The 27101-nt window shown below is 34.3% G+C and overlaps 1 protein-coding gene across 6 annotated transcripts in view; it reads right to left on the bottom strand.

Annotated features, from left to right (window-relative positions):
• The window catches only part of tos (Exonuclease tos), a 51573-nt gene that overhangs the window by 19641 nt on the left and 4831 nt on the right, over nucleotides 1-27101 (bottom strand). For 2 of the 6 annotated variants that reach the window (XM_089105710.1, XM_089105712.1), the window contains exons 2-8: nucleotides 26356-26603; nucleotides 23854-23973; nucleotides 18950-19073; nucleotides 13758-13895; nucleotides 8526-8744; nucleotides 4337-4621; nucleotides 1656-1881 (exon numbers count right to left, since the gene is read on the bottom strand). In XM_089105710.1, coding sequence (XP_088961836.1) covers nucleotides 1656-1881; nucleotides 4337-4621; nucleotides 8526-8744; nucleotides 13758-13895; nucleotides 18950-19073; nucleotides 23854-23973; nucleotides 26356-26516 — 1273 coding nt within the window. In that variant the 5' untranslated portion in view covers nucleotides 26517-26603. The remainder of the gene's footprint in view (nucleotides 1-1655; nucleotides 1882-4336; nucleotides 4622-8525; nucleotides 8745-13757; nucleotides 13896-18949; nucleotides 19074-23853; nucleotides 23974-26355; nucleotides 26604-27101) is intronic. The other 4 variants (XM_089105708.1, XM_089105711.1, XM_089105709.1 and 1 more) reach the window with 2 other exon arrangements.

Raw genomic sequence — 27101 nt, 5'->3', positions numbered from 1 at the left:
TTAAAAATTGAAGACTCCCAAAAAAGAAAGAGCTACTTCCTTCATTAATACTATAATAAACAAGGTAACACTTCAACTACCAGCAGCTAAGAAACATTGTTTTGAATTTAAATTAAGATATCTTTACTCACAGCCAGATAGAATTGAAAGAACTATATGTCATTGTAAATAAAGATGTCTTTATTCACAGCCAAATAGAATTGAAAGAACTATATGTCATTGTGAAGTACAGACACTGGATATTTTGAAAATTTAAAATAACTATATAAAAAATATCACATCCTAATTTTGAATTACAATTACCCCAAAATATACATCATCAGTATACAACCTACCAGCCACCTTCTCCCCAAAAGAAAGAAGAAAAAACCGCTGAGACTCCAAAGTAAAACGTGTATATACATGAAAAGTCACTTTCTGTGTTAGATATACCACTGAACTCAGCTCAAAGAGGCGAATCGAATGGCATATGTAAGAATATCCTAATAAAATGCCCTGCAAATATTTTTCTGGCATAAACACGTATCTGCAGCATTTTGCCTGGTTTGCCAAACCTGAAAAATCGACATTTAGCATTGTCAGCGAACTTCGGCATGTATTTTAAATGTATAATTGGAAAGAATACTGTCTCAAACCAATCATAACATCTTTTCGCTTCAATCCTCTGTCTAGTGTGGCGTAATGGGTGGGAAAAGTGCCGCAAAATTTACGAAACTTTGCGGACGATTTTCTCGGAATAATGGGCTGAATGGGCATTACCATATAGGGCTGAATGTACCCTTACAGGATAGCCCAATATCAAGAAAAAACGAACAAAGGCCAAGATAGCTGAAAATCGGCTAAACTGTGATTAATAATACAAATATTGAATAAAACAAAATAGTAAGATTCCATTCAGTAGAAATATAATTAGGCTATAAACAAAATCATAAAAACAAAATAAATAAATAACAATATATAACTACTTAGGGCTTGTCATTTCGACATTGCACCGGGCTAAATTGGTTTCGACTTTTTAAATCTCTTAACCGGACTTAGAAACATAGCTACCATAATTATGTAGAATATACCAAATATTGCCAGGGTATTTTTTTTATATTCCAGCACTGCAACTTATTCTTTGCAATCGCCACTGCAAACAATTCTCAGATTAACTCTAAAACATTACAAACAACTTTCAGATTAACTCAAAAACATTACAGTAAAGACATGGCAGAGTAGGCATTTGGTGATATTATCACAAGAGCTTGGGAGAGTTAACCAGATTCAAGGTCAGAAAACAGCCAGAGTTTTTTGATCTCGGAAATTTTTGACGTCCTTTTCACGATTTATAGTGACGTAAACGTATTCCAATTCAACCTGCAATTTTTAAGAGAAATGTGTATATTTTATATGCTTTCGAAAACCTCCCAAGTCTAAGTGAAACCTAATGTTTAATATGTTTTATACATTTTTTTTTTTTTTGTTGTGAAATGGGAACCCGAATGCACTGATGTAAGTGGATATAAGTATCTTTGAAGTGGCAATACAAGCCCAGGTTACTGGGCTTCATGCTTTTTTGTTGATTTTTTTGTGAATAAATTATATCTCCATTGAAAAAAAAAAATCTATTTTGGAAACGTCCCTACTAAAGAAAAAATCAGAGGACGTCCTACCATTTGGGCGAGGAAAAGTTAGCTTTTTCGTTGGACTAATTAAAAATGATGTAATAAGCGTCTTTTCTGCACCAAAGGCCAGCTTCTTTCTTGGCGATTTTTTTGGTGTTTTCCTTGGAGATTTAAAGACTTCTTGGGAACTATAGCTTGGTCTCCAAATACTAGGATGAGGTGCTCGCTTCACTGAATTTGACCATGAATAGCTTCGGGTTAGAGAAACACACTCCTGTAAAAAAAGGTGAATGTTATTTCTTAAATATCACATAAATTACACAACTACTCCTTAAAAAAAAATGCGAATTTTGAAAAAAAAAATACAAACCTTTCCAACTCTTGTCCAAATGTACGTATCAAAGTTTTTTAATTTTTAAAACTAAATACCTTCGAAGGTAATTTTGAACATTTTTTTAGAATTAGTCTACATTGTAGAAGGGCTATGCATTTGTAGGATTGATATCGCTCTCACAACATGAAGACCAGCCGTTTGGGACAGTTGCCATTAAAAACAGAATGACATATTCCACTAATGCCAAAAACCATTTCAAGCAAACACTAAATTAAAGAACTACCCCACAAAATAACTTGGATTTTTCACGATTTTTAGTCCTAAGTTACTCCTTCCTACGGTATTGGTTAGAGAGTACATGATTAGCTTTAGTTAATGACGCTAGTCAGCAATTTTTAAACCTTGGTTTTGCAGATTCAGATTAATAGCTATTTGGACAGTTAACGGTCGGATTTGAATTTTTAAGACAATTCTCAAAGAAAGGACAAATTAATCATATACATCTAAATTTTAGGATGATTAAAATAAATTAAATAAAAAAAAAACAAGTTTTTTTTAAATGAAAGTAAGGAGCGACATTAAAACTAAAAACGAACAGAAATTATTCTGTATATGAAAGGGACTGTCCCCTCCGCAACGCCGCGCGCTTTAAACGAAAGTTAGACTTTGTAACAAAACTTTATTTTTTAAAACGATAAAAAACTTTAGCGTAAAGAGCGAGGCGTTGAGGAGGGGACAGCCGCGTAACTTTTGATGGGTAAGACTAAACTTGATGAAACTTATATATTTGAAATCAGCATAATAAATCCGATTCGTTTGATGTATCTATTGGTATAAAAATTCCGTTTTTTAGAGTTTCGGTTACTATTGAGCTGGGTCACTCCTTACTTACAGTTCGTTACCACGAACTGTTTGAAACTAACATTTATTATCGTCAACCCGAAGTATTTCCCTCTTCCTTAAAAAATTCCTTTTCTTTCTGTTTTCAGATAAAGCCATCTTAATGGGAGGTGTGTGTGTGTGTGTTGAATTCATTTCCTCCAAAATATAACAGATTATGCACTTTATGTATGCACTTTCAGTTACCTAACAGCTAAACCACAAAAAACAATCTTTTCCATAATCAAATCCCCCCCCCCGATCGGAACTTTACAGGAGGGATAAATTCAACTAAATACGTAAATGCTAGCATGATTTTAAATCAACAAGAAACTATTTATTATCAGGAATCAGAAAAAATTCAACCTTTTCCTTGCAAAATTCCCTTCTTGCTATGGCAATAAAAACAGCTTCAGGGGGAAGAGGATGGGCACGAATTCACAATATACGCAGGAAAGAGGATCCACAAGTGCATCCTCTTTCAATCAGAAATGCCACAGTTAACGGTCAACAAAAGTAACTCGACTATTTTTGACAAAGTCGTCCCCCCCCCACTTCCCTCTCAAAAATAATTCTTGCGTAGTAGCTTGACAAAACTAGTTTAAAAGATAAACAGAACTAAGATTTCGGATTATTTAAGAATATTCATGTTATATATAGTCACAAATCTATCTGAGGAGATATTTGACCTAGGACTAGGACTAGTTCCACTAGGACTAATTGTAGGAACCTATCGAATCCTGGTGTCGCTGGTTATTTGGAACCAGGGTCGGTGGCATGACTCTATAAGCTCAGCCAGAGTCGACCCAGGTCTAAATGGGTATCCGGAGAAATCTAGGGAAGACAAACAGGATGAGGGTGTGAAAGCACAGGATTGCTGGCCCCCAGACCCCCTATAGCACTTCCTGGCTGAAGTGTCATAAGACGGAGATCAGCACCGGCGGTAGGAATTGTAAAGCCCAATGCCGTATTCTTTACCTTTTACCATCTCCGTATTGCTTTAATTGTCGGTTGGTTGACTTTACTGCATATACAAGCCAATAGCGAGATAAATGAATATGATTTTAGTCACTACTTTCAAAAAAGGGGGGGGGCAGTGAAGAGAGGAAGGCATATTTACCTGTCCAACAGGATTGAAGGTCTTCGTGCGTGTGTGTGTTTTTTTTTTTAAGTTTTGGGATTATTCTTTTTCTTGTCTTTTTTTTTTAAAATTTATTTACCGATTTTCCTAGAAATTCCGATTTAGAAAATTTGAAGGACTGGTTTTCTATCTTTAGAGTTCCATGCTGAAATGGAAGTAATAATTTTACTTTTTGCGACTAAGAAGTTGCTCTAGTACTTTAAGAAAAAATTAAAATCCACTTTTAAACAGTAACTCAAAATCCTTTAACTAACAACAGTAAAACAATCATTCACAGTAATTATTCACTATAAACCATTGTTATTACCAGCCACTTTTAATTGACTTTGGTTAAAAAAAAAATTAAAATGCAAAATAAAAGAAATTGACATTTACCTCTTCATCAGGATTATAAGAACCCATCGCCTGATAAGTGCACACATTCAAATTTCCGATTGCTAAGTTAAACGCTTTCCTAGGGGTTGTCGGAAGACCAGCATACGGGTAGTGAGTGGCATCTTTTCCAGGTGGATAAGGGTTCAAGGGAATAATACCCCTGCTTACAGGATCGTACACAAGTTGATAGAGGAAAGTGTTATCAGCTTGCTCATATTTTTCTTTATAGTCTTTTGAGACAACGAGCCCTGACTTCTTGAGGTAATTGGGCAGCAAACTTAACTCCTAAAAAGAAAACGAAAATCTGGTTAAAGAATAATAACGTCATGCCAAGTGAATTATTATTTCTTTGTTTTCAGGTAATTCTGAAGTTTTGAAAATTAGTCTAATTTTCAAAAGTTTCTGGCTTGATTAGTTACACTAATTTTTTAAGGTATACATGAATATAAACAATGAAAGAGAGATATATATATTAAACTCTATAATACACATATGTACTTACGCATATATATATATATAATATATATATATATATATATATATATATATATATATATATATATATATATATATATATATATATATATATATATATATATATATATATATATATATATATATATATATATATATATATATATATATATATATATATATATATATATATATATATATATATATGTATTTCGAACAATTCATTAAGCAGAAAAGCCTGACACAGATATCATTGGAGCCATTGACAGGAGGTTGATACTTCATCTGTTTTGACCAGCTATACTAAGCCATTTTTTTACATATGCCAATTGATTTTTTCTATAGCTTAATTTTGTCTTGTTTTTAAATATTAAAAACTAATTTGGTAAAATACAATTTTGGAAATTTTGAATTTTTCTTTTAAGCTGAAAATTTTCAGATTTTTGGGTGAATTTTTGCTTTTTCAATTGACCTAAAATTGCAGAAATGAAGACACAAACGTTTTTTTTTTGTTTTTTTTAGTGCTAACATCCATGTTTGGATCTGAAGTTCAAAGCACAAAAATATGGTCATTATCATTTTCACTTCATTTTTTAAAACTCATGATCTCGTATATACTTTAGCTATTTCTTTGTTGTATCCTTGGAATAAGATAAAATTTACAGAATAATGAATATGCTTATTTATTTGTTTTATTCATCAGGTACTACAAGATAAATTGATGTAAACTTACCCTTTGGATACACTTCCCAATTTTTTATTTTACTTTTTTATTCTCAAACGAACAAAATCTATAAAAATCTTACGATCAAACGAACAAAATCTATAAAAATCTTACGATGTTAGGCTCTAGCAACCAAGTAGCCTTCCAGCAACAAAACTACTTTACCCTTTTGTCGTGCCCGATGCTAAAGAGCGTTCACTCCATTTTTTTCCAGAATGAGTTGTTGTTCACCTAACAGCCTCTAGTAAGCTTCATTTATTTGTTCATTTGCTGAGAGGAAACAGTTTACTGTTCAAAGTATTATTTACTTCAAAGAACTCAGTGAGAAAACAGCATGACTTGGACAAAAGTGTTTAAGCGCATCTGCCTCAAAACTAAAGCGCCATTCACACAAATGTCTAGGAATAAGAGACATCTATCTTCAGACAGCTCCTGTTCAGGAGTAAAATTTGGTGCTTGATAGAAACAAGTTATATTTAAGCTCTTGAGTCAAGAACTCTGCATCAAGGATTTTAAGTTCTACTAACCAGAATGTTCATTTGTCAATATCTTGATCATCATAACTGAAAAGTACCGTTCACATACATATACAGCTGGGTTTTCATTCATGACCTGGCAAAACATCCACGTTTAAGCGTGAAAGTCTAACAAGACATTCATGTGAACAGGAAAACTAAAATGAAACCAATTTACCCTAGTTGCAGCTGTGGCTGCATTCTCCTCCTAGTAAAGAGCAAATTACGGCCCAGAGTAACCGGAAGTTTAAAGAGGAGAGAAATTGTCAAGTTAGGAAGAGTTGCTATTTGAAGCTGATTCAGGGATGAAAACTGTTACTTCGGTTGATATTAATAGTAAAAGTTCATTGCGAAAACAAATTCACGGGAATTTCGAAAAAGAGCGTGAAACCCCTCAAATACGAAAAGGACAACAATAAATAGCTCATAATACTCATAAATAGATAATAAATAGCTCATAATAGTTTGATAATAATAAGCTCAAAAACACTCATAATAAATAGCTCAGTTTTATGAAAGCTATGGCGACAAAACTATTTATACATCAAACAAGACAGTTAAGGAGAAAATTTATTCTATTTTCTCTAGATCGTCTGAGAAACAGATCAAAGACACCAATTTTTGCAGTTATTTTAAATATTCCATATTTTCGGATAATGTACCTACTTCTGAACCATAGTGGGATTCCAAGAAAACATTTACAGAGCCAGAAAAAGAGCACACAGATAAACTTTCTATCACTTTAACTTAAACCCTCAAAAATAGAAAGATGAAAAATACATGAGCTGCAAACTCTAAATTATAAATTTTAGCAAGTGTTTGTTTATCAAAACGACCTTTCACCCTGACTAGCAGGCCATAATTTTTTCCAAGTTTTTCCAATACGGACGATAACACCAACCCCCACGTAACTTTAACTACCGGGCCGAAAGATAACCCAAGGTACTTATCGGATTCTTTATTAAAAATTTACAGTGACCCCACTCTAATTGAAAGACGCTGGAAATCATTATTATTATCTGCCACTAGGAATTCTGTTTTATTAGGTTCAATCTCCAATCCTACATCCCGATCGTAATATATAACTGCTTAAATTCAAAATATTTCTTATAAGACAATATTCCACAAGTGATTTAACTCCTCAAAGGCTCCTAGGATAATACACCCCTTGGATTCATTATTTGACTAAATTGAAGTTTTTTCTTCAAGGGGGAGTTTAAGAGAGGTTTGAAGCAGAGGTTGAAGAAGTTTGTAGAACGTAGATTCAATGCCCTATTTTAACAAAAACTCATGTCAACTTCTCTGCAGAAGTCAATCAAACATCTTTTTGTAAGGTTTATTGTGGAGATCCTTAAAACCTATAGATGAATATAATTAACTTAAAAAAGCAATGTTGTCTGATGAAAGTTTAGAGCCAAGTTGAAAGTTAAAACGAATAAAAATTTTTGCCTTGTAATTTACAACATGAGAGTACACATACTTTTCGAGATTTGACTCGATAGTTGACTCCTAGGATGCCAGGAGCTAAAGGAAGGAGGGGTAACCAAAAAGCAAAAATCGCTGTTAGTGACCGAAACTAGGCCCGTTGAAATTAATTGAACTTGGTAAACCGTAAACGGTAGTAAAAACGCACATTTTGAGTTATGCATTCTAGAAAATGGGGCAATGTAACATAATTTGTTATGCTTGTATTTTACCCCATACGAGGTCAGCGATACAAGTGGGTTAGTCCCCCACGGTTAGTATAACTTAATTCTTTGTTGTTGTTGTTAATTTCTACATAAAGTTAGTCAGGCTACACATTTTAGATTAATTTATAAAAAATAAAACAAAGACAGTTAATCTATAAAAAAAAAAAAAAAAAAAAAAAAAAAAAAAAAAAAAAAAAAAAAAAAAAACCAGCAACGGGAACAAATTTTGAAGAGCAATCCTTCAGCTCCTTCTTCTTGTCAAAAGTGACAAAAATAGTTCTACAATTCAGTTCTACAAAAACGTTGAAACTGGTCAAGATAAATTAATCAGACGGAATTGTAAGTTTAACTTGTCCATAAGTTGGGATCTTATATTTCACTAAAAAAGTGGTGTACAATAAAAATAGTGAAAAAAAAGTAATGATACGTCAATATATAGTAGCAAATAGCTATGAATAAGCAATATTTTTATTTTTTTTATATACCTCTCTTTTTTCAAACATAATTTGCTAATTTTTTAATTTCTTAATAAATACAAATTCCTGAGCTACATGGCAAAACGACCCTGTCAACACTATACAAGAACCCGTGCGATAACACCTCATGCCGATTGACAAACTCACAGAATTTCTTTGATAGAGGAGGTAGATTAAAAAAAGAAAAAAAAAAAAAAAAAGGCAAATCATGTGGAGATGTACAAGAAAATATGGAATAATTGACAAAAATCTTGCAAGAAGTGGGTGATTGTTTAAGCACAATTGTAAAAGCACAAGAAGAAGCTTTACTGAGTATATGTCGGCTGAAGGCTTCAGCTTGCTGAAAAACTGCATTGATTTTCCTAGTCCAATTCCGGGCAGACTGGGCAAGTAATCACAACCGGAGAGTATACACATCTGTCGAAATCTTTCAATAGTAAATGCATTGGCTCTTGCACCAAGAGATTCGTTTAGGAGTGAACGATCATACAGTTGACCACGCCCCTCTAGATTCAGCTTAAAGAGAACCTGAAATAGGACACATAATGGATGTTAGCAATAAAAACTTGCCATCGCTTTGAATCGAACCCACGACTTCCTGCCAACCAGGCAAGCCAATCTACCACAGACCTACGACGACCCACCTCAAAAATGATACAACGAACGTAGCTTCGCTATCCATAGTGATAATAAATTGTGGAAAATTCAATAAACATTAAATTTTTTAGTAATAAAGTTAAAATATATACTAAAACCCAGCATACATTTGAAAAATATAATTAGGCCCAGTATTTGTATTGAATTCCCTGTATATTAATGTATGACAGCATACCCTACCTGACATACAAACACAAGATTAGATAAACCAATCAAATACTTTACACCTTTTCAAAAACACAGTTCAAGAATAGGATTCATGGATTACATTAATCAATAGAAAATTCTTTTCATTTTCTATGATTCCTATTTTAAATTTTCGTGTTACGCCCAACGGTCAAAGTAATAATTTATTGTCCATAAATTAAAAGTCGGATAGTTTAGTGTCAGAGTACATTTTCAAAATTTGTAGGTTCTAGTCTTTTATACAACCTACAAGTAAAACACTTTAGTATTTTTTAAGCTAAACTGATTGTGAAAACTAAAAATTAAACTTTGAGTTAATAATTGCTTTTAATACGGAGGATTTTTGTTTTAAAATAAAATTTAACTGATTTTTATTCTGCAACAACGCAGAATGGACCTTTCATTTTTAAAGTGATGCAGAAAAAAATTAATTACACCATCAAAATTTTAAATGGAGTGATTGCTGTTCTTCTTAATTCATACACAAGTGATGATTTAAAGAATTAATTTATGAGTGAATTGAGGAAAATAACCATGTTTAATGAAAATATTCCAAATACATTTTTTTGTAATACATTTATTCCAACTACAAATATTCTTGACTATATTATATTCCTCTTTCATTTTAACAATATTTGGGCAATTCGCTTTAAAAATAAATTCTAGTGATCAATGTTTGAATTTTTTTTTACTGGAGAGCCTAAGATTGTTTTCGCCCTCAAAATCGACTGCTTCCACTATACAGTAAATCAATAGCTATCATATTTTTTTCTTATTAGCTCAGAAGTGGACATGACTTTATATCAAGGTTGATGACTTGTTATGCAATAATGACCTCGCTATTGAGTGTGTTCAGACGCTCAACTGATGTTTTTTTAGAATAGCTTACTTGACTACGGTCAAGTGATATGTAGTTGTGACAGTGCCCAAACACCAAAAACAGGGCTCGAAATGATTCCTGCTCATTAGAAAAGGAACTTGACGACCTGTCAAGGGACTTTTAGAGGTGAAAAAAAAGGACCAATAGGGAACAAAGTGGGAAGGGTTTGAATTGCCATCCATGGTCAAAACATTCCTTTGCTCATGAATCTGAAACGGTGGCCAGGTCGTCCTAAGAATCATCATATTCATGAGCCTCGGAACGAACTCATTTTTCCTGGAGACGGTTTTGTTGATGTCTTTGTTTTTCCATTTTCTTTTTGTTTAAACTTTTAGTAATGTTTATTTAAAACAAAAAAAGAAAAGCAACTTCAAGACTCAAAACATATGAAAACAATCCAAATGACTTCAGCTTGCAAACTATATATATATATATATATATATATATATATATATATATATATATATATATATATATATATATATATATATATATATATATATATATGTTTGCAAGCTGAAGTCATTTGGATTGTTTTCATATGTTTTGAGTCTTGAAGTTGCTTTTCTTTTTTTGTTTTAAATAAACATTACTAAAAGTTTAAACAAAAAGAAAATGGAAAAACAAAGACATCAACAAAGCCGTCTCCAGGAAAAATGAGTTCCTTCCGAGGCTCATGAATATGATGATTCTTAGGACGACCTGGCCACCGTTTCAGATTCATGAGCAAAGGAATGTTTTGACCATGGATGGCAATTCAAACCCTTCCCACTTTGTTCCCTATTGGTCCTTTTTTTTACCTCTAAAAGTCCCTTGACAGGTCGTCAAGTTCCTTTTCTAATGAGCAGGAATCATTTCGAGCCCTGTTTTTGGCGTTTGGGCACTGTCACAACTACATATCACTTGACCGTAGTCAAGTAAGCTATTCTAAAAAAACATCAGTTGAGCGTCTGAACACACTCAATAGCGAGGTCATTATTGCATAACAAGTCATCAACCTTGATATAAAGTCATGTCCACTTCTGAGCTAATAAGAAAAAAATATGATAGCTGTTGATTTACTGTATAGTGGAAGCAGTCGATTATATATATATATATACATATATATTGTCATGGCATAGTCTCTATCTGTTACCAGAAATTACCAAGAGCTATAAAATGTTCAGCCTATGGACAAACACTGGAAGGTTTGACTTCTCTTTGACTTCTTTGAGAGATTGGTTAGCTTGCTTATAAGGTCCGACTTCCTCTTTTGTATGTCCTTATTCAGCCCGCTCTTTTTCACCCGTTTCGTTTTTTTCGTCTTCTCGCGTTTTCATGGCACTCTCTAATAGGAAATTAGACAAAGCAATGTTCTCGGAATCCTTTGAAGCCACCTCTCTTTGTAAGCAATCGGTGGCCTCTTTCAAGAGAGCAGTCTTAAAAGAGGCCAAGAAAGAGAGGACTCTTTCAATAATTGCTCGTTTTCGTTTTCAGAGGCCTGCTTCTCTTGCAATGATTCCTCAAGTCTGTCAAGCTAGATGTCAACTAGGTTCAGTTCCCTTTCTTTCTCTTGGCCTTGGACACTTCATTCAGCAGCTTGTTATTTAGCCTTGTTCTCTCCATAGTCTTGGTATTTTGACCAAGTTGACCTAGCCAAAGTCAGCAATTATTTGTAAATAGGAAACCATTTGGGTTTACCTCCATATGTGTTCAATTCGTCAATCACACACAGCTTCACATTCAGGACTCTTTTTGACAAGGAGGCTCTGTCCAACAGAAGAAGTTTTCCTGAGACCAAAAAAAAACCTTTCTAGATCAGCACTGCCCTGCAATAATGTCAGAACAGCTTTTACAAGCTTCGACAAAAGCGTATACGTTTGACCGCCAAAGGCATCCGTCATAGAGAAGATTTGATGCCAGTAATGGTTGACGCGTGATGGCGTTGGTTCTCTCGTTGTCAACTCTTACCCATACTTGGAACTCTTTAGCAAGCACAACTATATCTAGATTTCTAGCTCTTTTACTTTCCATGGGATCCAGGTACCTAAGCGCTTCGAGAAGGATATTAGAAGAGGTGGGGCACTTCTTGATCAAGTGTTCGGCAGCTGCCTTGAAATGCCTTCACACCCTTCGATGGAACTCTTGTCTTTCTGCCAAGGGGAGTTTATGAGCATCTAACGCAAGCTCAACCTGTTCACATACAATAGTATCCAGCAAATAGTTGTCCAAGTTCTCAAGTAAATGGTAGAAATTTCAACAGTAGACATGAGAATGTTGGGTATCAGAAATCTCACCAAAAAAGTGAGAAGCAAGTTTTTCAGCTTGGCACGAAGAGCGTGCTCCAGGAGTTCGTTTGTCTCAAATACTGCTGTGAATTTAGTAAAAAGCTCAGGCGACGAATAGACGAATTCGAATTTCGCACTCATTGACATCCCAGGCGGTAGCTTACCAGGGAACATGGCTTCAAAGACATCGATATTTCCGTCACACAAAGCTGCAGACATCAAAGCTTACAAGGACTTGAGCACCCAGTATATTTCTGCTTTGCACGTAGCATCATGTCACCTTTGCTACCTGTCACAAAAAATATCTAGAGTTTTTCTTCCATTGCTAGCTGATGGCTTTTCTGATTGGGACTGTTGCCTAGCAGATCCACATAATCGTAACTGTTGCAACAGCTAAGGTTTTTCCTGCATATTTTTCAGTAAAAAGAAAACTCATCATCATCAATCGTACCCTATTCGTTTATCTTTCTGCCGCTCGCGTCTTCTTTAGTTAACCAGGAGCAATGGGCAACTTTACTTGCCCGTTGTAAATCCTAAATACACTTGGGAGACCTTAAAGACAAGTAGGTTTGAACACAGCAGGAAAAACACAGAGAAAAAGATTTTTTCCATCTGAATATTAGACCCATGGTACTCTCCTCTTTTCAATCAACCTGTAATTAGTTTATTAACTAACCTTTAAGAGGGAAAGAATATATAATTTTTAACATTGGAATACAAGTCAATTCGAACAAATTCATACTGGTATGGTTCATTTTATGAAGCTACAAGAAATTATCTATCCTTGAACGCTACCACGATATGACCAATCCATCCCACCCACCCTATAGGCCAACATTACTCTCTATCTTTGAACAGTTCCACAATGTGACCCATTTTCTGCCCTTATTAGCTTCCTAAGTTTACAACAGTTAATAGAAACTTTGGCCACAGACAAAGTTCCCACTGTTTTGTTGCTTCTTTCCGAACGATGAGAGCATACCCAAGACACCACTACAGCCGGATTTGTTGAGAAGCTGTATTATATAAAGAGGGTCTTTTAAATATATCATGTTTGGTTCTCATATATACCATGTTCCCAAATTGGGAATTTTAGGGATTTTTGGGCAATTAAAGGACTTTCTGCATAAAATGGGACTTCAGCCAAAAAAGGGACTTTAGGGACTTTTGGGGACTAATTCCGAGCCCTGCAAAAATTGCTTCTTCGTCTGTAATAAATATACAATAAATATAACAAAACTTTAAGTTTGTTTAGGTAGATAATTACCCCACTAGGTGTAAATATAAATCAAATTATGAAAGGTGACGAAAATTAACCACGTATAAAAAGCTCGGGACTTCAAATCACCAATCCATAAAAAAAACCGGGACTTCAAATCACCAATCTAATAATAATAAAAAAAACAAAATTTTTATTAATTCTAGAACTTGATCATAACCATCACAGTAGCTGGTGACTACGCTTGAGCTTAACTGTAATTCAACAACAGTCGACTATAGTCCAAGGTCTGAGTGCACTCACTGTCTTTTATCGTAGAATCGATTTCTTACCTTATCACAGCCGAATGGAATCAGGTCAGAATCTTCTGTAATAACAATTTGGGCCAAGCCCATTTTGTTTAAATAGGCTAATTGTGCGTCCGCTTCATAAGGTGCAACAATGCAATCTACGTTCACAGACCTACAGGCCTGCAAAAAAAAAAAAAAAAAAAAAAAAAAAAAAAAAACATCAACTGTCCTGTGGTACAAAAAATTGAAAGTTTTTTGTCTTTCATCAGATAGGTTAAAATCAATTTATTTCGGCATGTAGGACGCACTCATCAAAACATCTGATATGGTCTAGTTATCAGTTAAAATTACGGACAAATTGTGAAATGGTGGTGAGGGTGGTCCCACAGTCCCCGCCCCCCCCCCTTCTCGTAGGGCCTTATGGATGATCCCAACAGATTAAAAATGAAACTATTCTAAATAAGCTCTAATGATAGTATCAAAGCAGGCAGAAATGTCGTATGAACAGCTGTTGACAAAGTTTAAAATGCAAACTCTAAAAAAAGAAGGGAGAAACTCTGGATGGACTTCGGAAGAAAATCTCTGATCCACCCAATTCATAAAACCCTTTTCCCCCCTCAATCCACAACAAACGGATTCCCGCGCAGGGTTGCAGTGCCTGTCAAGAAACTTCAGCCGGTAAGCTGTGCCCATCAGCGGTTAGCGAAAGGTTTTATACCTAGTTTCGTAAATATGTATAACAAAAATTTCTAAATTTTGACCTATCATATTTTTTATGTATTTTCATTAATTTTATTGTTTTCTATTTATTTTTAATTATGAATTTTTAACTAATTGTTTTTTTATTTTTTTAATGTATTTTTTACAATGAATTATGTTTGACGTGAACGTCAAGTTCTGAAGATGATATATATATATATATATATATATATATATATATATATATATATATATATATATATATAATGCTTTTTACGTAAAATTCAAATTTGCCGATCATGCTGTGATAGCAATTTTTAAAATAAAATTCTATTCTATTCAAATAAAACAAATTGACTTGATATTGCTGTTTAATTGTGTAGTTTCTGCCATTTTGCATTCCTGGCTTCTCTCTTGGCCATTTGTGAGGTTCATAAGTTTAATCGTCTATCAGGTTATGATTTTCTTTTTTTTCAGAATTTTGATTGAGAATTATCAACGTTAAAACAACTCAGCAGTACTTAAAAAGGTCAGATCCTTAAAAAGGATCTGGCAGTGCTCAAACACAACCAACTTTTGTAACCCACCACCGAAATGAAATGGCTTGACTATCCTGTGAAGGTCGCATATTTGCACTTGACACATCTATCATCTAAATTGTTCATTTTCGTTTTTTAATCAGGATTTTCTTGGCCATTGCTGATGGGTTCACTAAAAGGGATCTGACATTGGCCACTCTCAATCAACTTATTTCAAAATGTCACCTCAGACTAACGTAAATTCTCTTCACTATCCTTTGACGTTCATATATTTATTCGGCTACAATCTAAACTGATTCTTATCTCATTTTCATCAATAGTTTTGATTGGGTGTTGTTGAGGCACCGTAAAAAAAAAAAATGCCAGTCAAGGTGCCGCACATCACTAAAAAGTATCTGGCAGCTACCATGTCAAACCAATAAGTTTAACGTCACCCCGACAACCAAATGAAACAGACTGACTATTTTTTCATGTTTGCATATCTACTAATCTATCATCTAAATTATTCCTTTTGTTCCTTTTTAAAGGTTTTGCTTGACATTGCAGATATGCTGCAAAAAAAGGAAATAAACTCAACTTCACATCATTAAAAAGGTTGTGGCAGCAGTCACATGTCACATATTTTCCTAAAACGTCAAACCCTCATTAAAGCGAAACGCTAGAACATTGAGATATTTACAGGTGCTCTGATTTAAATTACACAATTGAATTATTTGCAAATACATTAATTTGAATTACAATGAAATTACTTTGAAATAAATTAGATTAAAAACTTTGTTTGTTTTTAAGAGCATTTTAGCATTTTTTTTTAAATGTTTTTTTTTTTTTTTTTTTTTAAGAGTATTTGTTGCATTTTAGCATTAAAATGCAGCGGGAGTCTTGAAACGCTAGAACATTGAAACAAAAAAAAAGAAAAAAGAAACGCTAGAACATTGAGATATTTACAGGTGCTCTGATTTAAATTACACAATTGAATTATTTGCAAATAAATTAATTATAATTACAATTAAATTAATTTTAAATAAATTATATTAAAAACTTTTTTTTTTTTTAAGAGCATTTTATCATTTTTTTTTAAATGTTTTTTTTTTTTTTTTTTTTTTTTTAAGAGTATTTGTTGCATTTTAGCATTAAAATGCAGCGGGAGTCTTGAAACGCTAGAACATTGAAACAAAAAAAAAGAAAAAAGAAACGCTAGAACATTGAGATATTTACAGGTGCTCTGATTTAAATTACACAATTGAATTATTTGCAAATACATTAATTTGAATTACAATGAAATTACTTTGAAATAAATTAGATTAAAAACTTTGTTTGTTTTTAAGAGCATTTTAGCATTTTTTTTTAATTTTTTTGTTTGTTTTTAAGAGTATTTGTTGTATTTTAGCATTAAAATACAGCAGGAGTCTTGCAGCAGGGCAGCAGCGGGAATGCAAAAGGGAGTCTTCCAAGACTTCCTCTTCTGCCTAGCCTTTTACAAAACATTTAATCCCCCCCCAAAAAAAAACACAATACTTAGCTCCTATCCATGGAACTTCTTCACAGTGAATAGTCCATATTCGATGTGGGTGAAATTAAGATTTAAAAATATTTTTACATTAGAGGTTTCTTTAAATTCCATTTTATTCTATACAAGTATACTGATTTTACATACTATTCATGTACCTTATATCCACTTCTAAGCCCCACTTTACGAATAGCAAACTTCCTTCGATTATAACTGAAAGGTTTCAACCCATTGGAGGGAGGAGCACGATATACTAGTGTAAACTTTTATGACATTTTTCACATTTTGTGGGTAGGACATATTGAGCCTTCTCGAATCGATTCCCGCAACTAAACTTCATTTCACGAGCATTAACGTTGTCATGGATATACCTGAACCAATTTCAGACAGGGGGGGTGGCAGGGGGGGGGGCGTTGTGGTGTCTCGTTATAATCAAAGGGTAGATATTCTGCAGAGCGTTCGAAATATTGCAGGTGGGGCTCAGCTCCGTAAGTTTGATTCTCTCTGGGGTACCTTGACGGGTCGTTTATAATAGATTGCGAGTTTAATGTACTTCCCTAAACATTAAGTAATAACTCTTTTATTATCATTTTTAATATCATATCACTCTATTGTGATATAAAATGGTGCATCAGGAGGCGATTTTATTTCGTTAAAGGTTTTGAAGTCGATTTTAGCTTTTATATCTAGTCATTTTTAAGGACTGATAAATAATTGTTTAAAAGCTGGAATATTTCCCGATTGTCTAAAGTGCGCGAATGTTAACCCGATATTTAAAAGAGGGGATAAGAATTGTTTTAGTGATTATACACCGATTTCTTTACTGCCATTTATTTCTAGAGTGTTTGAAAAGTCGATTCATAGTAGGATGGTAAGTTATTTCGAGAAAAGACAATTTTTTAGTTCTAGTCAGTTTGGGCTTAGGAGTCATCATTCTACAGAGCATGCAGTTTTTTATTTAACAACTTTTATTAATGATGCTTTAGACAAGGGTCTGAAGATAGCTTCGATATTTTTGGATATTACTAAAGCATTTGACTCTGTTGATCATGATATACTAGTTCAAAAGCTATATAGTAGTGGTATACGTGATTTTTTAAATGTTATAGTTAGTTTTCTTAGTGGAACGACTCAATGTATCGTGATGGATGGAGTTACATCTAAAATTGAATATATTTCGATTGGAGTACCCCAGGGTTCCGTTTTGGGCCCTCTGTTGTTTTTGGTTTATATTAATGACCTTTGTAGAGCTTCAAGTAATGTGTCTTGTTCTTTATACCTTGGTACTTACGGTACAAAAGGAATTCTACCATGTTTTTCTGATGATGCCCATTTCACTGTAGCTGCTAGAGCGGAAAATGAGTTGATGACTATATTGAAACAAGGTATTTCTTCGATTGAAAAGTGGATGCGAGTAAATAAATTGAAACTGAATCATATTAAGTCGAATTTTTTGATTTATGGTAGAATTACTGGACATTATCCATGGAATAATAGGATAGAAGTAGGGCACCATACTAGTGTAAGATCTACTAGTACTAGATACCTTGGTGTTATAATTGATGAAAGCCTTAGTTTTAAAGACCATATTGCATCTGTTAGCAGCAAATTTTCTCGTAATATTGGTATTATGCGTAAACTTAGGTATCTTTTTCGTGTGAAATTCTGAGAATGTTGTATTTTTCTATGGTTCACCCATATCTCATTTACTGTTGTATGGTTTGGTCAAAAACATTCGCAACTCACCTCCATCCGCTCTGTGTAACACAGAATATGGGAATTAGAGTTCTGTAAGGTAATCAAATTGACATATCTGTATCGGTGAGGTATCTCTACCGCGAGTATAAAATTCTACCGTTGGCAGGAATATGCGTATTCTATAATGCTCTGTATATGTTTAAATATTTAGCTTCGGAGTTACCATCATGTTTTTCAGGAATGTTTAGTCTTGCGACTACTATTCACGATCATTTGACACGATCTTCTCAGTTGGTGCGAAGACCAGCTATGGTCACGTCTAGGTCAAGGTTTTCAATTCGCCATGTTGTTCCGTTAGTTTGGGAGAGTTTGCCAGAAGATTTGAGGGATGTTGGGGGTTTGCAGGAACTTCGTAAGTTGCTAAAGAACCATTGTTTTGATGTGTATATTTTGAATGGATTATTCTATGCAACTTAAGTTGTTTTTGAGGAGCGTTTAGTTGCAGCTGAATATGATTATAATTATTATCATTTTTTTGGGTGTTGTTTGGAGGTTCGTTGGTTTTCGGGTCCGGTAATTTGAGCTCCAATTATGTTTTTTTTTTTTTTTTTTTTTTTTTTTTATTAGGAAGGTTTTCTCCCGCACAAGCATGCTTCAGGGAATCGATGATGTATATTTAGTTGTTTTTTTAAATAAACCCAGTGTTACTTACATTGATATGATTTGTTAATTCATTTAATTAATTGTTTATTTGTTAAGAGTTTGTTAATTTAATATCATTAGTATTTTACCTGTATTAACTCAAAAGCCATGGAAGGACTGATATCGACCGCAGCTTGAAAATATTTCACGGCTTCACCATATTTCCCCTCTGCTAGAAGAGTCTTGCCTTTCTGTTTAGCCGTAGCTCGAGTTCTGAAAAAATGAGACTACAATATACTAAAATAAAAAATTTATGATAGTGGCGGATCCAGAGGGGGGGGGGCAGAGGGCGCCCCGACCCTAGCGTAGTCTAAAGTAGTGTAATTTACTTAATTTAACACAAGTTTGCGTTAATTAAACTTGCTCCTAATGCAAGTTTATCGGATCAACCTATTTCCCCCCCCCCTCCCAATTTTTTTCGGATCAACCTATTCTGCCCCCTTCCCCTAAAAAAATCCTGGATCCGCCCCTGAATTAGGATATAGCTTGTGTTCTAAAATTAGTGGCTTTCAAAATCCGTTATTACTGAGTTTCACCCACAATGGATTTTTGCCAGTGTGCCTAAACTTACTGTAAGCGATAATCCAATTGCTGCGGAGATTTTTCCTTCTATTTAATGCAGAAATTTTGGCAGCATATTTAACTTGAAAATTCAAGAATTTTGGCTAAACTTGACGGGGTTTTCACACAGGTTTGTATTTGAGTTTACCATTAGATCGACACAATGCAAAAAAAAAAAAAAAAATCTAGAGATATGCCAAATCGTGGAATGTTCAGTGTTAGAATGGCCCGAGTTCTTAAGTGTCAATGGCTCAACATAGCTGGAACTAGTCCCTGAAGCCGCGCCACGCCAACATGACGGCGGCGAATGTGTGATTTAGTATCGGCGGCGGCACACCACCAGGAGCGCCGAAATTTTTTTGGCGGCGCACCGCCGATTTTGGACCGGCGGCACGCCACGGCGCGCCAATTTTTCTGATTAAAAATAATAATAAAAATTCCACTTCACCAAGCACGCTCAACCTCGATTTTAGTAAGGATTTTTAAATGGTTGGCTAAAAACATACAAGAACAATATGACAAAACAGGAATTTGTTGGGCCGTGCGGTAAGTCTTTATGTTCACCGTCGATCAGACCAAGTAGAATTCTCATTTTTAGCCACTAGACCCAGGGAAACCTGTGTTGTGTTTATGTTTAACATCGCATTATTCCTATAAAATCCCGTGTTTAGTCATTTCCTTCTTGCTAATGATTGGGATAATGTGTGTATTGCTTTCATAGTTTGAAGTTCAAACATCTCCTGTTCATCAAATACATACGAAAAGGAAGTGAAAAAAAAAAATAACAACTTCGAAAAAACACTGTATACAAGTCAGATACCTTGGCTTAACAACACCAATAATTTTAAACCAGCAGTTACATCACTCCAGTTACAATTGATGTAACAAAAGTGAGTTAGTTCACTCTGCCTGGAGCCATTGAACTTTTTGCAGTGACTATCAGTCCTATTGTGTTAAAAAGCCGCTTAGCTGGGGTACTTGTGGCTGGGACAGCCAAAACTTGACGAGCGTAAACTGCCGCTTGCGGGATCTGATACTAGCATTGGACCTTGGGGTCCCAAAGAATTCTGCAAATGGGCTCCTTCTTTGTATCTGCTGAAATAAGTTGTTTTTATAAGGGAGAACAAACCTTCACCTTTACCATAGGGCTCCTGCGCCCTACGCTACAGGAGGAACTAAACTGCACCTTTACCCTCTTTTCTTATCAACACGGAATAACCCTCCAAAATTCTTTTCTGAAAAAAGTGGTCAAGTTATGACGTTTCAAGTCAAAGTTTAAGGCTACATCAACTTCAGTGTGCTCTGCTAACAGTGCAAAAAAAATATAATTCATTTCTATAGATATATTTCTATACTAGCTCTAGATAATCTACCAAGCGGGAAACTACCACAAATCAGCATCGATAAATAAATGAAACCCAAAGCGAATAGAAATTACTATAATTAACAAAGTCAAACTCAAAACGAGCAGAAATTAACATAAGTTGGGCGCAAAACCCCTATGCCTTCCCAAGGCCAGAACAATATTTGCACTTTACTGAAAAAATGTAAATGTTTTTACTTTTATAACTTTAATAAATCAAATAATATTAACATTTTGATTTCTAAATATCAGTATATGTTTATTAAACTGACAATACACATTCATTTGTATTTTTTTTTCAGTAAAGTGCAAATTATGGTCTGACCTTGGGAAGGCATAGGGGTTTTGAGCCCTACTCATGTTAATTTCTGCTCGTTTTGAGTTTGACTCGGTTAATTATTGTAATTTCTATTCGTTTTGGGTTTCATTTATTTATCGATGCTGATTTGTGGTAGTTTCAGGCTTGGTAGATTATTTGATTTTAATTTTGCTCATTTTTTGTTTCATGGATTTCTTTACTTTTCTTTGAAAAACTTATTTTGTGGTAAACAGTTTTTTTAATTAATTTCTGTTCGTTTTATATTGATAAAGTCTTTTCAGAGAAAAAGAAAATAATACTTTAAATCTTTTCGTTTTTTTAAGAATTTATAGTTTGGCCTGCTATTTGTATGCTGGAAAAAAAATTCAGCAATTTTTAACAACATAGACCCTTTTAAAAATCTGGGCACAAATAGTAGTGTTTAATTTAGTTTCATACCTCCTCTAGTTGACCTGAAATGGAAAACTTGATATCATTCGCAAAAATTTTTGTTTACCTTCTTTGATAGCTTGGATACACTTAAGCTATTTTGATTTGGTCAAATTTTAAGAGCAGAAGAAACCCCGAAAGTTTCAACACAATACCCTCAGTCGTTCTTGGTATACTGCTGAGATGCCTTATTGGGAATTAACATTAACACAGTGCATTTTTATTTAATCTTAAGGAAACATTTACTTTTTAAACATAAAGGCAAATGGGAGGGTGGGCGTGGTAGGGGGATTAGTTTCCCTCCAATAACTTTCGACTATTAAAACGTACATCAGCCCTTTATATTTTCAATCGAATGAGCCCTTTTCGAAGTTCCTACGACAACTCCTTCGATACGAAGTGCCCTGGTCTAAACAACAACAACAAAAAAAATGATACATTATACCCACATCGATCTCTACTATAAAAATGTCAAGCCTTCCAAGCGCTTTCGATTATTAAAAACTGCACTAGGCTTTTCGATTTCCAATCGAATGATCCCTTTTTGAGTTTCTACGACGACGCTTTCTATAAACACCGTATATGTCCCCAGGGCATAAATTACAACCCTTAACCTAAGGGCTGTTAGGGTGGTTGTCATCCTCTAAGACCTAATTTCCAAAAACTTTTAACTACGTTAAACAAAACAGCTATCTCAAAATTTTGAGTGGATGTATTTGGGGAAATGGTGGGCGTGGAAGGGGTGGTAGTTGCCTTCCAATCATTTTCGACTATTTAAAAGGGCACAAGCCACTCCAATCTCTAATTGAATGAGCCCTTTCGAAGTTTCTACAACAACTTCTTCGATACGAAGTGCCCTGGTCTAAAGAAAAATAATAAATAATATATTTTGCCAACATCGTTCTTATATACCCCCAGGTTATAACTTAAAACCCTTGCCCTAAGGGTTGTGGGGGAGTAACCTCCTCAAAAAAAATATTTTCTCTATGGAAATTAGTTACTCGGAACAAAATGGCTATCTTACAATTTTGATTGAATATGTCTGGGGAAATGGAGGGCGAGGAATGGTTGTTAGCTGCCTTCCAATCACTTTTGACTATTAAAAGGGGCAATATCTATTTCAATTTCCAATCAACTGAGCCCTTTTCGAAGTTTCTACGACAACTCCTTCGATACGAATTGCCCTGGTAGGAAAAAAAATAAATAATACATTGTGCCAACATTGTTCTTTACTTTTTCTGCCACAATTAACTATACCCATCACTTTCGTCTTGAATACATCCACTTTCAACGTTTTCCTGTCAAGATTTTCGCAAGGGCAATGATAAACGTATTCATTCACCCTTCTATTCTTTCTTTTGGATCCCTTCCTTTGCGCTAAAATTAGCAATACTCATCACTGTCCTCTCGAATACCTTAAATTTCGACCTTACGGCACCTGAGGCTCTCCTATTCCTTCTTTCAGATCTTTGGATTGCGCCACAAATAGCAAAACTTATAAATGTCTTCTCGAATACCTTCAACCTTATATACTTCGACTTCATAAGTTTCGACCTTACTGCACCTGAGCCTCTCCTATTCTTCCTTTCGGATCGCTGGCCTTGCGCCACAATTAGCAATACTTAGTACTGTCCTCTCGAATACCTTAAGTTTTGACCTTACTGCACCTGAGGCTTTCCTATTCTTCTTTTCGGATCGCTTACCTTGCGCCCCAATTAGCAATACTTATCACTGTCTACTCGAATACCTTAAGTTTCGACCTTACTGCACCTGAGGCTCTCCTATTCCTTCTTTCAGATCTTTGGTTTGCGCCACAGTTAGCAATATTTATCACTGTCCTCTCGAATACCTTATATTTCGATCTTACTCCACTGAGGAACTTGCAAAGACAGTGATGAATGTTGCGAATTTTGAGAAGGGTATCATTTTGTTAAAAAAAAAATCCATGACCTTTCAAAAAAAAAAAAAAAAAAAAAAAATTCGATATATTATTCGCACACGAGAAAAGGGACCCATCTGGCAGCCTGTTTTTCGGGCCTGGAATTTTCACTGACAAAAGAAAAATAATGTGGGTACATAATTGTTTTTAAAACCTTCAAAATATGTTAAATTCAGCGACATTCAAGGCAATGAAGGTAACTTCCTGTCTGAATGCACATGAAAAGTAACCATATTGTCTTTTTTCCTTTTATATTAAGGTCTATTTGGCTTTGTATCCACTTTATTGAAACTACCTTGGAAAAGGTTAAATCCTCTGCATTGTTCCAAAGTTAGGCCTTAGAAACATAATCAAAATAAAATTAGGAAAATCAGGTACTTACAATCGTCTTTTTTTCTCTGTTTCAGCCTTTGAAGGTAAATTTTGTCCATCAAAAACAAGAATTGGCTTCAAACCACAGCTAAGAAGAAGGTTTACATACTTCATGCAGTAGATAACATACCTGTTATGACAATAAACTAATTAAGTAAGGAAAACATTACAAATGCACAAGGTCGATATTAATAAGATTTGTCACAGTTAATGACCTAGAAAGATGCGTGTGTGTGTGTGTGTGGGGGGGGGGGAGGGGGTTAGACACGTCGGCTTCTAAAAGTCAAGTAACCATAGTAATTATTTTTCAATGGTTTTGTTCACCATCAATCATATCTAAAAAACCAATGACAAAATAACACTGTTAATTTCAGACTTGTGAAATTTCTAATAATCCCTGGGAGCAGAGGCAGTTGAGCCAAGTCCAAAACATGCTGGTTATTTCCGTTTCTCTTTCATCATTCTCTGCCAGTCTTAAGACCTTCGTCATATTTACCAAAATTTAGATCTAGGTACATTGGCAGTTCTGGCCTCTCTTGTGCCCAGGCCAAAATCTTGCTTAGCCCCCCCCCCCCCACCCCCAGCCTGTATCCCACAGAAATTTCAGGCCAAATTTTAATAAAATCTTCGTTTATTAACAAAATTATTTTAAATTTATTAATAAATTCACAATTTATAAATTATTTTCATTTCTTAAATACATATTTTTGATATAATTCCTTAAATTAGGTATTTTTTTCCCAAACCTACACTCTCTTTCTCCGACGAAGAAATAAACGTTCAAATGAGGATAAGTCCATTTATTAGACAGTGCAAAAAAAGCTGGATATTTCAATCACATATACAGGGATTGTCATCAGCAGAAATACTAAAGCATTAAAATTGAAACAAACATATTTACACAGAACAAAATAATTAACTTACGGTCCATTCACTAGGTGTGTCTGACGATCAAGATCGCTATATATGCGACCAAAATATCCAGACATTTGTATCTGTTTTCACTGCCTAATAAATGAATTTATCCCCATTTGAAAGTTTATTTGATTATTAACTAGCTTCTCTTCTTCATTTTAATAAAAATAAAATTACAAAATGATTATAACTGTTAGATTATTTAATTGAAATTTGCGCCCCTAAAATTTCTGCACCCAAGGCAAGTGCCCCATCTGTCCCTCTTCTAAAACCACCTCTGTCTAGGTATGAATGTTGGCAAAAGTAAAATTGCCTTTTACTCTATCTGTTACATTCATTCGTTTGACGGCCTGAACTTAGACTATTTGCACGTCACAAGAAAATATTCAGAGCTGGTTCCTTTTGTTGCTTTTTTAAAATTGTGTACGTTGTGTACATTGTTCATGTATTTAAGCTCAATATCTTGTTTATTTCTTTTAACCTTTTTTTAACCTTTTGTTTTTATTTTTTAACCTTTTGTTTATTTTTCCATTGTTTTGTTTAATGGATTTTTGAAAAAAAATTCATTGCAATTTCTTTTGATTTTTTAACTGAAGTTTTTTTTTTTTTATAGGCGGAGGAACAAATGGGATTCGGTTTTACTACTTAGAGGTTACTCCTGCTATTTCTTTTAAAGCTTCCTGTATTCCTGCATGATTCCTCTATAAAAGTATGTTGTTACTGCATCAGAGCCTGATTAAGACTTGCAGGGTCATTTGAGAGTCAAAGAAAAAAATTATATGTACCTTCTACTTTTGCTTTTCTAGAAACATGGTACCAATGCAAGTGAAAAAAAGATGACATTTATTAATGACTGTGGGTAGTAGGAGCACTCAGCTTTTTCACACTTGCATCAATTTAGACATTACTTTTTAAATATTATGGAATGTCTATGTAGAGAGTATGTACAAAATATTGCATGCTTATCTTTTTATAATACAATCCTAATGATCAAATTGGATATAGGAAAGAAAGCTTGTTTACATTAAATTAACAAATTTTAGAGCCAAGTGCAGAGTTTTGGCAACTTGCAAGAGAGGAAACTGGTGCAAGAATCAACAAAAAGTATCAGCAACGCTATCTACATTTGGGTTCATCTTCACTTTTTCTCAGTAAAATAATAAGGCAAGTCTAGTTTAATTTATATAATTGTCGAAATTTAGTATTAAGTGCCTAATATCAGCTTGTGAAAATTAAATACACACTTACGGAGCTTGAAAGAAATGCAAAAAAATGCCAAAAGTTATATGGCGGTGGTGATTATATTATTTTTAGACATTAGTACCAGTTTCTACTCTTATAAGTTCCATACACTCTTTGTCCAAGTTCCTTAAACTACTTAATGTTGCAATTTTGTTTAAAAATAAATGAAAGAATAAAACATGGAAGAACTTAAAACACAGATAGCGAAAATGAATATCAACAGAATCTGGAAGAGCTGTATCTCAAGTAATGCTTCCAAGATGTTTAATCCTGTAAATAGTTGGAGCGAACTGTCTCTTGTTTCCTTGACAAATATGTATATTTTTACTTACCCATCTTTTTCTTTTTTACTTACCCATCAGTCTTCTCTCCTTTTATCAGTTTATCTGCACAGCTAAATGCACCTTTGTGGAGCCAGCAATAAGCATCAACAGCAGCTACTTGTCCCTTTAAGCTTTGTAAATCTACTTCTCTTATTGATTTTTTAACAAATGGGATGAGACCAGATATTCCCATTTCTGAATTAAGCCAATATTATTCCATCTACCAATATTATTCCATAGAAACTGTAAAGAACAGTTACAATGTCAGTCCTGCAAGAAACTAAAATTGAATTAAGTATTAAACATATAGCTGGTAGTGCAATTGCACTGATAGGAAAATTGGCCACATAAAGCTTTGGGTATAGGCGTTTATCCCCCCCCCTCGCGGAATACCGTATAGAGTTTATCTTGTATAGAAGGGGGACTGCCACTCCTATGGGGCGACAACAAATTTTCTAGAGCATGGGTATACAAAGTCCTACCCATTTATAAGTCTAAATGAGAGAAAACTTTTCAAATTGGGGGGGGGGGGTAAAAAGTGAATTTTAGGTCACAATATTTCCTAGGACAAAGTCCCTGAGACCAATTTTGGAGGAAAGGGAAGTCGCCTAATCCTCTTCTACACACCTTTGTATTGAAAGACCCTCCTTACTCCTGGAAGGATGTTGTCAAAAGCATGGCAAAATTCCCACATATCAGAGATTTAGACAAGTTGCAAAAATCATGGCAATGAACAAATATTGTCGAAATTTGAAATAGTTTACCAGGAATGAGGATA

The sequence above is a fragment of the Artemia sp. Qi Xiang Cuo genome, chromosome 20 (genome assembly GCF_049724085.1).
Source record: "Artemia sp. Qi Xiang Cuo chromosome 20, ASM4972408v1, whole genome shotgun sequence".
In the NCBI taxonomy this organism is placed as follows: domain Eukaryota; kingdom Metazoa; phylum Arthropoda; class Branchiopoda; order Anostraca; family Artemiidae; genus Artemia; species Artemia sp. Qi Xiang Cuo.
This window is presented reverse-complemented; position numbering and strand designations above follow the sequence as displayed.